At 40.8% G+C, this 11,431-nt stretch overlaps 1 protein-coding gene across 1 annotated transcript; it reads left to right on the plus strand.

The window, feature by feature from the left end:
• The first annotated feature begins 762 nt into the window (after positions 1-762).
• Positions 763-11,431, plus strand: LOC135466694 (dual specificity protein phosphatase 1-like). Its single transcript, XM_064744338.1, has 4 exons — positions 763-1,255; positions 5,011-5,147; positions 6,970-7,189; positions 8,119-11,431. The coding sequence occupies exons 1-4, from the start codon at positions 892-894 to the stop codon at positions 8,514-8,516; spliced, it is 1,119 nt and encodes a 372-aa protein (XP_064600408.1). The 5' UTR covers positions 763-891; the 3' UTR covers positions 8,517-11,431.

Genomic DNA, 11,431 nt, shown 5'->3' on the forward strand with positions numbered 1-11,431 from the left:
ACAAAACATTATATATAAACAAAACATCAAGTAAACAAGATATTAAATAAATAAATAAATAGCAACCCAAACATAATGCCATAAGCGTATGAATGAGAAACTTTTCCTCCAAAGGGTGTTCAAAAATATTCCCTAAGACGTTGGATGAACAATTGTTCAGATATAGGTGCATGTAATAGTCCTTTGGTTACATTACTTCGACGACATTATTTGATACGGAGCCATGTTTAAAAGACACGGGTGTCATACAACGCGTGTTGGTCACATGTTGTGAAATAAGTAAATTTAAACTTGATTGCGACAGGCCAACGTTAGTACTAAGTTTATTGCTGACGATTGTTCCCATTTGAAACCTGGCCGTTATGATATACATGCGTGAAATTGTTCCAGGCTGTCAATCACATGCGCTTTATGAATGAAGTAGGTATATTTATAGGTTGCCCAGCCCACTTTATGGCATGATGTCAACAAACCGTCTCACTGCGCGGATTAATATATAAACGCTGGCTACAGTTATTGATTTTCTCCGTATTTGATTAAATACTTTATTGATACAAAATATGAACATCTCAATTATGGTGATTATTTTCTCTGTAGTGTGTGTATGGATGGTAGATTTAGGACGATAATCGCATACACCTGTGGATCTACTTTGTGGGTAACGATATACGGGTGTGAAACGGCCCATTCATTATACTGCCGGAATGAGGTCAGGGCTGCGGATGTGATAGGTATCCGAGTTGTAGGCTGGCGTATAAAACCTCTAGCGGGTCACTCCTCTAGGTTTACTATCCCTTTTACGCTAGGCTCTCTCGGTTCGCGCGCTATACAACCCGTAGGATTGTCTAATGAATGTGTAGCGTTGAGTGAGTGTACAGAAATTTATCCAAAATGGAGCGCTATTGTGGACTATCCGTGGAACAGTTGTACGGACTATTGGAGCCAAAAGAGGCCGTCCTCGTGTTAGACTGTCGGCCGTTTATGGCTTACAACACTGGCCATGTCCTCACAGCCTCGAATGTCCACTGTCCTCCCATACTGAAGAGGCGGTCCGGTGGTTTTGTGTCATTGGAGAACATTATACCATGCGAGAAAAAACGTCAACAGTTGCTTGCTGGACACTATGCGTATGTTGTGATGTACGACAAGGACTCGGTAGAACTGTCCAAGTCCTCTGCGCCAGACTCCAACCTTTTCTCTGTGATGAAGAGTTTCCACCAACAAGTACAGCAGGGAAACGTCTACTATTTGAAGGGTGAGTACGGCACAAAATTGTAAAACATCAAATGCGAATGATTTTATGTAGGCCTATATATATATATATATATATATATATATATATATATATATATATATATATATATATAGTTAGATGTAATTGAACTTCAGTGTGAATGTATACATATGAATCAGGTGTGTGTAACAGTGCTTTGATTTTTTTGTTCACCACATAAGCCTATATTTGGCACTATTCATCCATCTTCATATCTCATAGTTCTATTACCTCTCCGCACGTGAAAAACAAAATCATTCATTCGTGACAAACACCTCCATGTTTTCACAAATGCAGCATTAGCTTTAACTTTATCTCACATATATAAGCAGTAAAATAAACGTTTCTACCACCAGATGATTATATATGTAGGTACCTTAATGCTACACTAAGCACTTTTTATGTAACTGTAATGGTCCTTAAAAGTATCTTTAGTTTATCAAATACATGTACAAAGCCATGTGGGAAAATCAGAGGGGAATCGGAGGAGAAAAACGATGTTACAAGAATATCACTGATCTGACAGTGTCATTAAGTTCATTTTGCAGAAGATACTCTTTTTTTAGTAGGGCAATTTACTGGTCTTTGAGCCAGTCCCATGTATCATGGCATTCTGATGGACTGGCACTTGAATGAACGTGACGTCATTGTCGCCTACATGAAGTGACAATCATGCCTAGCTGCCAGGCCGATCTACTCCCGTCTACACGTAAAATATACCCTATGGCGAGCCGGTAACTCACACGTACGCTTTACGATGACTCCGTCCCACAGGTTTATTTATCAGTCTCTCAATGATTAACAAGCAGTAGAAATGTACATTTGAAAGAGAAAAAAATGTTCCTTGTTTTATATGGGAAAAAACAATCACGCGATTTATATAAACTGAAAGCAGATGACCAATTTACAATGTATATACGTCAGTTGTATGGGTAATGGTATTGCTGTTGGTGTCATTTACGACTACGTGAAAAAAAAAATTGTGCAATTTATACATGTAGTCAGTTAGTTCCAATCTGAACTATATAATATATAAACGTTAATTGTTACTGTTAAAAATTGACCATTTTGCATTTTTTAAAAGTGATACTCAGCAATAATAATCGATCGGTTCACACTCTTTAACACAAGTTGTTCGATTTTGGTATCCGGATATTGATTTTATGACTACCTGGTGAAATGTGTGCCCGTTCTATCTGCCGGGGTCATGTACTGACCCCTTCGTACTGAGGCCACTGACCGTTAGGATGTTCGGTTTGCTTGTCCAGTCTTACTGACCTCGCCTAGATGGAAAAAAAAACCCCCACACACACACACACACACAAAACCAAAAAAAACCCACCGATAACAAAATTGAAGCGTGCAGTGATCAGCAGGATGCGCCTGACGCATTTGAACTCCTTACGTCTACGTCTCAACACGAGACGTCCATCTAACCCTCTGGTCACAGCGTGCAAAGCCTCTTTACAGTTCCTAGCTTAGTCGTAAGAATAGAATCAATGTCACACTTAACTTACACAAAGCCCTCACACAGCGCAATCCTTGAGTAATATTATTGGTTGACGACCCTTGACATGTAGTTGAACTTTAGTTGTATGTTACTATTTCAGTATAACAAGGAACTGGTAATAATTAATTGGATAATTGAACTGGATGACAGTGAGTCATGTAGAAGTTACATAGGCGCACACAAACTTGATCAAATAAGTTTTGAACTATATTAATGGTGTGAGGATTTGCATGGCCTTTTCTAAACGTGTCAGTGAAGCTTCCGTCCACACTCGCAAGCAAAGCTCGTGCACTGTACTGGGTTTGTACGCGTGAGGGTGAGGAACGTGGATATATTAGCCACTTCCGACTGGGCGCTAGTGATTATACAGGGTTGAATAGACGCATTATGAAACACCGGAAACTGGCAGATCCGCTCAGCAAATGTCAGGCCTGTGTTTACACATTAGATTTCTCTGCTGACCATCATTATACACCGTATTTCCGAGCCGGGCAGTATCTGATAAGTACCCCTCCCCCCGCCCCTTTCCTTCCACATCCTTCCACTACCCGCACATATACAATGGGCACACACACTGATGGCCTCGTGGGGTCTAAATACTATAGCCCAATCCGTGTCACCCTTCCTTACGCTCGCATCCGTTGTCTTCTATATAAAAACACATCGTTGATTTCATCAGGTTCAAACAGCAGCAGGCCGAGCGGTCGTGTCCCCCAAGCTTACAACTAATCCCATCTCACCACTCACGTGGCGCGGACGTCTTAGAAAACCACGTCTTTAATTCTGTCTAACCGGATAAGTACCGCGTAATGTTAATCTTCCCTCATCACGTTCACTACCACGCTCCGGTTTTTTGCTCACCTTATCCCATAGCTGTATAGTCGATTAAAAGTTTTTTCTTCGTTTTTACCGTTATTACTGCGCCTTGTTAAAAATCTGCAAACCCACAATTGTGTTCACTATGCCATCGTTTTCAAAAAGGCCCAGTGTTCACAAGTAAACTACAGGAAGACCATAATTAAGAGCGTACAGTTTATGTCCTGCTTTAGTTGGATGCATCGTTAGGATTAAAAGTCAAAAGGGTATGTGTAGCCGGAAACGGAAACTGCGTGGCCAGGGCCGTTATCTCTCCCTTCTCAGACAATATATACCGACATAAATGAAATTAGAAAAAAAAAACACAGGAGATAATCGGGCGGATGTGAAGTTTGCCTGTGGTGATGTGTGATAGACGACTGACAATGTGTATCCCGGAAAAGCTAGCGTCACATTTAGCCCTCATGTCTTTAGTCTCAGTTGAATTTATTTGTTACCTTATATGTCTTAATCTGCTTGACGGGGTTTTTGTATAACGTAAACAGTATATGTACAAGATTATCGCCCGCGGCTACTTTCGCCCCGCAGTGTGTGAGTTTGAGCAACAAGCCTGCCCTTATACATGTACGAATCAGGGTGACCCAGTGACTTGAGGGGTAGGGAATCATAAGATCAGTGTAGATGTCATATACACGAGGTTAATCACACCTGTATGGTCTTAAGATCGTCAACAAACATAATGATATACAGATATATAGGGATATGTTCTACCGAAGATTTCATACATTCAGTACAATGCATATTATAGATTGCCTTTGGCTTAATGATATGTAGCTGCATGTAGAGAAATATTCAACCGTGGAAGTGATTCAGCTATACATACGTAAAGTTCATACAACACAATACAGTACACATTGTAAATCTGTTACCTAACGTAATGATGATGGATAGTGATACATGTATATATAAATGTGTATGTAGTGACATGTAGCAGTATGTAGTGGTACATATACATAATATATATGCTATATACTTAGATTTCATACATTAAACACAATTCAGCTGTCAATATAGACTAAAGACTACGCAAACATGGAATGAATCTAACGTCAAGAGATTGTTGAATTTTTGGTTCCCTGAATAGACAAGGGCGTTAAACAAATCTGACTGGAGTCAAGAAAGTAAAATTCTTAAATGCGATGTGAAACATGCACGAACCACATTGTTGATTGTGAGCGTTCGTAACCTTTCATTAGTATATCACGTTCAAATACACGATGGCATGTTCAAAACAATACATTATCCACTTGCAAATACTGTTTTATGAGTCATGTAGATATATTGATGTTATTTATTATCAAGTTTGTGACCCACCTTTCACCTCTTTGAACATCCTTATCTTCACTTTCAGGTGGATATAAGGCATTCCTCGAGAGATACCCCCACCTGTGTGTCAATCAAAGCGCTTCAGTGGGCGGTCAGTTGTGGAAAGAGGGCGACCTGGGGAACACCATGGTAACAACTACTGCGCTTGTAGTGAAGACCGAGGTTAGTATAGATAACTGTAATTGCTCTCCCGCTATATAGGTTTTAATCAGATACATGTATATATGTACTGCAGAGTCTGATATTGAGCTGTAACAGTGGATAATTGAACGACACGGGCGTGCGCGGTGTTGTGTGGCTTTGCTGTGTTTGCATTTTCCACCGTCTGAAATTGCTCGAGTATGTGCTCTATTATTGGGAGTATCATTGCATCCCGCAAAACGCCCACCATTTTTGGATCTCGTTTGTCCCCATGTGGGATTAAGTGAGATTTAGATTCTCTTCATATCTAAATTACACGAATATTTAATATTTGGCTAAGGCATTGATCAGGTCTAATATGCTGGACGCGATTGTCTTGTGACATTGTTAGACACAAACTTTTGTCGTGGGTAGCTTCTCAGAATCCTCTTAGGCCTAAAGAGTGACATGTATAGGGATCACATTGTTCAATAGTGCATGTATTAAAGTGTTCATAAAACTAAACAGCATTAGACCTGGTCCGGCTCATAATCATAACTACATGTATATTGATGTTTACGCTTAATGGCCAAACAACATCAACTAGTCTACGTGAAGCTTTGTTAAACACTCAACAGATCCCATGAAATATTTAAGCATATTTCATCGAGCCGTTACAGGTATAAGACCTTATTTCATGACCGTGTTAATACACCGGGTAATTGGGTGCATATGAAGCATACTGAGGGTTTGTATCTTTTAACACCATAGACCTGTGCGTTGATACCTGCATGGTTTTACTGATGAGATAACTTTGCTGGCAGCACGTGAGAGCGAGACAGCAGGCGTGGGCGGACAGGAACGCCCATTACGGAATAAATCTTTGAACGAAATCCGATATTTCCGGGTATTCATCTTCATAAAGCTCGCGAATACGTCATTAGGTCGTGAATACATGAAGCTCGTGTATGAAATAAATGCCTGTCGGGAAGCGAAGTAAAACTGCAGGCCCGAGCACAGATAAGGAGTCCACATTTTATCAGAAGATCCCTCAGTCTATACCTCACCTGCTCCAAATTACACATAGCCTGTATAGCACCTGATACACACGCATTCAGGGATCCCAGTATACATTTTCTCATCATTACATTTCGATGAAACATTCCAGCGTTATGTCACATTTGGCATACATTTGAATGATAGACGACTTGCGGCAAATGTCATCATTGCGGTCCATGTGCAACGCACATTAAAACGAATAAATGTCAAAGATCAGTTTCATACGGCTATGCTGTTGAGGTTGTATGATTAGGTTTAATTCTACCATACTTATGAGTTATTCATTATTTTTTTTTATTTGAAATCGTTACAACTTTTTTTGGTGTATAAAACATTTGCATTAGTTTTGTCATTAGGTCATAGATACATTGCACCAATTGGGAACAGTTCTTGACCTATTGTGGTTCTTAATCGCTTTTAAAGGATACTAGTATGGCACGAAAGGAATTGTAGGCTAACATTTAGAAGGCTTGTATTGGTAACGCGGTGTTGCATCTTTAATAACTCAACGTACACTTTTCGCATTAGAATCTGTAATATATAGCCAGGAAATGCAATTACAAAACAACGAGAATACTGTTACATTATTTTAACGCTTGATTGTTCTTGACAATAATTCAGAATTGGGAATACGCAGTCCTATTTGACTCCACCTTCGCGTCGAAAGCTGTCCCCAACTATCAAAGCAAAGGTGGAGTCATTATAAGATTGAGGAAACCACAAGTTTGTCTGTATAACTACACGTACTGGACAACTAAACGTACTGGATACCTTGTTCACCTTGGTTTGGTTTGATGGGTTTCAGGACGCTCCGGTGGAGATCTTACCGCATCTGTACCTCGGGGACTGTGCTCACGCAGGAAACAAGGAAATCCTGGACAGACTGGGCATCACTGCTCTTCTCAATGTCTCCAAAAAATGCAAAAACTATTTTTCACAAGATTTTCTGTACAAAACGATCCCAGTTGACGACAACAGCTTTGCTGACCTCGCCTGCTGGTTCTATGAAGCCATAGATTTTATTGGTAAGTATATCTGGGTATAATTTCCGTGTACATTTATTTGATTGTTGTTTTACGCCGTACGCAAGAATATTTCACTTATTATGGAATTATGGTGGGAGGACACCGAACAGAGCCCGGGCGAAATCCAAGACCACCCGCAGGTTTCTGACAAACGTTCCCACCTAGGACCGGAAATGAAGCCTCACCTTATTGGTGAGAGGCTTCTGGGTTATTGCGCTGCGCTGGAGTGCTAACTTCCACGGCCACGACGGCCCCATTTTAGTGTATAAACAGTGTGATATATTTATTTCGAAAAAATGCTTATTGTTGAAAAGACAGAATTTACTTGTGTAGGAAAACATCTCAAATGTAGATAGCATTGTGTGCATGTTAGTGGTATATCTTAGCGTGTAGTTGTCACCAAAACACAAATCTGTAGTATAAAGTTTGTTAAATATTGTCATTAGTTGAACAAGTCGCGCGTATTAATGAGTATGGCGTCTAAAATGCTAATGAAGTCAGATACATAGACAAATCTATGTCCAGTTAAATTTCTTTGGCTTTTGACCGCTTGAAATCCCAATTAATAATACTCGGTATATGGGAGTAAAGATGTCATTTGACGATTACGTGGGAATAAGAAAGGATTGACAAGGGCATTTATATTTGTATATGGTCAGTAACTGGATTCCTGTCGGTATCATGGTACCATTAGGTCAAGAGAAGACAGGATACAAATGTATCAAAGTTTCATACAACACTACCTCGATGCCTTACAGGCATCGGTAATATGTGTCAAAACAGTAAAGCTATAGGCCTGCCAGTTCCAGACTGATGACGCAAATCTTGTCAGTTGTGGGATTGATGTATGTGTTTTTCCACCCTGTTGATATTTCTTATGTTGATGTGTAATGCATTCATATTTCACACCTTGTTTTTCCTCTTTACAGAACTGGTGCGTCAGAATGAAGGTCGTGTCCTGTTACATTGTAAAGCGGGTATTAGCCGCTCGGCCACCATCTGCCTCGCCTATTTGATGTTTACCAAGGGTTACAGTCTGGAGGAAGCTTACCAGTACGTCCATAGCAGACGCAGTGTCATTTCTCCTAACCTCAACTTCATGAGACAGCTTGACGAGTTCGAGAAGGAGCTTCTGACTTCCCGAACAACCGTCTTGGCGTCTACCTTGTCGGCGGCCTCCACCGGGGTGACCAAAACGTTTACCTGGCCTTTGCCCTCGGTGACAATAGGTCAGGGCCGTGCCACGGAGTACTTGGAGTATAACTATGACTATTCACCTTTAAGCTCCCCTACCCTGATTGTCAGTTCATTGCTGACCCCCAGCTAACCTCACCCACGTACCGCAAGGCTCGATCGGGCCTGTGGTTATTTTCCCAAGGTGCTACACGTCATATCAACAACGTTGACTGGCCAGAAAGGTCGAGTTTCCGTTTCCGGATGTAAGTGTTTTACCTGCAACGGACGCAGTCAGTCAACTTTTCATGGTGTGCTATCTGTGATACATATAATTCTCCCAAATAAAGAACTGAGGTTACTTGTTTTCCAACAAGCTCAACAAGCCAATTCGTAAAAAAACAATTGACACAAGTGCCAGTGCGTTTGAGAAAAATATTCTGTTTATTCTAAGAATTCCCTACCGTAACGTTCTTTAACTGATGAATTCAGCCATGTTTTGTTATTTTTCTTTGTTTGTTATGCTATTGTTCTTGCATGCCTACAGTTTAATTTTGATCATCTGTGAAGTCATGCTTGCCCTTGGCCTCTGGAGCTGAAAGGGCGTCAATAGTATTAATCGTCAATCATATCTGTCAGTTTAATTAAGTAATGAATGTTTCAGTCAGTGATAATCTTTTCATTAATACTTTCTATTTAAGAATCATTTAGACATAACAGTTAATTACGTTTTGTATTCTCTAAATTCTGCTTAACATTCCAACTAGGGGGGAAAATATATATGTATGACTATCATACCTAGACACAGAAATGTACCGCTTTTACTTATATGGTGATGGACGTCCATCAGCATGTCAGTATATATTGGACATTACTGCATCAAGCCTATACCTGCCCTGCGGTTTGTATTCTGGGCTCTGGCCAAATACTCCATATGCCAGCGAGTGGGCTTAAGCCTTCATTCTGGTTTTTCCGTACAGGAGAACTGGAAGGTACAGTGACCGAGTGAATCTTGTTGGTGGGATCCACTATGTGGGACTCGGCATCGCTGAGATCAATAGGAGGAGGGGGCGTCTTTGGAGGCTGGGAGCGAGCTAGGCTGTGTTAAGACAGTCCGCCCACGCTCTCGCGTCTAGCCCTTACCACAGAGGACCGCCTGTATTAATGATGTATAAGGTCGCTGAAGTATTCAGGCCTCTCTGTTAGATGTGAAGGAGTGAAGCTGTCTTAAGCTCGTTCAAATCGCTCCGTCATTAGGGTTCTGTAGTGTGGGGCGTGTCACTCGATGACGCCACCGCGTCTTGCTTCAACCAGGTTAATCAAAGGCTCAACTAATCTCAGATTTTGTCAGCTATCTACTCGCACATCCCAGCAGACGCGATCTCATCATCTGTTCTTAGCCCTCCTGAGCGAAAAATGGCCATGACATATTTTTGATCATCCCAAATGTTGTGAACCTCCTTCGTTTAACTGTTTTATTCTGCTGAGGTTCATTGCCTCGATGACCAACCATAGGCTGCCGATCCTTTTTTGTTTTACTCATTACTATTCTCACATCATACTCGAAATTAACGAATTTATCAGTCAGTATTTAACAGGGTATGTATTCAGAATTATTGACTCAGGTAAGGTCGCAAAGTACGGCAAGATTCTTGTCTCGCATCACTCGTATTAGGCGTTTGATGTGTCTTAGATCCACCATGTTGCCATCATGGAATCCCACTGAGTTTTCGGCACTGTCGTGCGTCATTTAACAATGGTCATCTCTTTGAGACCCGTCTGTCAGTGGTGGACAACCTATCCGTGTTGGTAGTAACCCGACATTAGAAGCCATATATTGTTCGAAAAGAGGCCATACACTTCCGGTGATTGGTTGTACGTCGGGATTTATTGTTGACTGACGTCACGGTGGCTACACCACGAGGAGATAACGCTTATATACATTCCACAGGTGTGCGTTTAGAGAGTATCCGGAGTTAACAATGAGGTATCCTGTGTACTATATCAGCATGGTTAGAGCTAAAGTGACACCTAAACATCAGCAATAAACACGCCTTATCATATCGTAGCCACTCAGTATTATATATATCCGATCTCATCGGATTCACTCCATCTATTAAAGCCCTTTGCATACAAATACTTTATTGTCTAACGTTATGTGCACAGACTTTTGCTATAAAAAGTCGACCAAAGGTGTAAACTTGGATTAAGTATCATAACATGGTGACATGGTTGATCAAAGATGTAAACTTTCATTACACATGTATATCGTGATACAATGTCGACCTCTCGGGTGTACTGTCGTTATGTGTCCCAAATTAAAAAAGTGTAAACTCTCATCCTGTATCACTGATATGAATAAATATACTATTGTAGATACAAAAATGGTTGTGAAGAGTTACCTGCTGATTGTTTTTGTAATAAGAGGCCACTTTGAACTGTTAAAACGTTTGTCAGACTGTCAAGGACATTCTTAAGGTCACATTACCTATGTAAATGGCTGGCAGCCAAAGGTGTGTGTCGACCAATTTGGATAATGCAGTGTACGTGCTCAAAGTAAGATCAACTCAACTTGGCTGCATTTTCATTTTGTTTTAATATATCAGCATAAAGCTGTACTCCTTAAGTTAGGAAGGTTTTGATCCACAATGTATTATGTATTAATTACTGTGTAATTATGTATGATTTACTGTATTTGGAAGTTTTGGGAAGACATTTTTGTTAGAGACTATAGATACTGAATACATGACATGCACATGTCACATATAACAGTTGAAAGAAATCATATTCATTTATTTATTTAGCTGATTGGTCTTTTACGCCGTACTCAAGAATATTTTACTTATACGGCGGCGGCCAGCATTATGGTGGGAGGAAACCGGGCAGGGCTCGATGGAAACCCACGACCATCCACATGTTGCTGGCAGACCTTCCCATGTACGGCCGAAGAGGAAGCAAGCATGAGTTGAACTTGAACTCACAGCGACCGCATTGGTGAGAGGCTTCTGGGAATCCATTACGCTGCTCTAGCGCCCTAACCAACTGAGCCACGGAGGCCCCGAAATAATA

This window comes from Liolophura sinensis, chromosome 6 (assembly GCF_032854445.1).
Source record: "Liolophura sinensis isolate JHLJ2023 chromosome 6, CUHK_Ljap_v2, whole genome shotgun sequence".
In the NCBI taxonomy this organism is placed as follows: domain Eukaryota; kingdom Metazoa; phylum Mollusca; class Polyplacophora; order Chitonida; family Chitonidae; genus Liolophura; species Liolophura sinensis.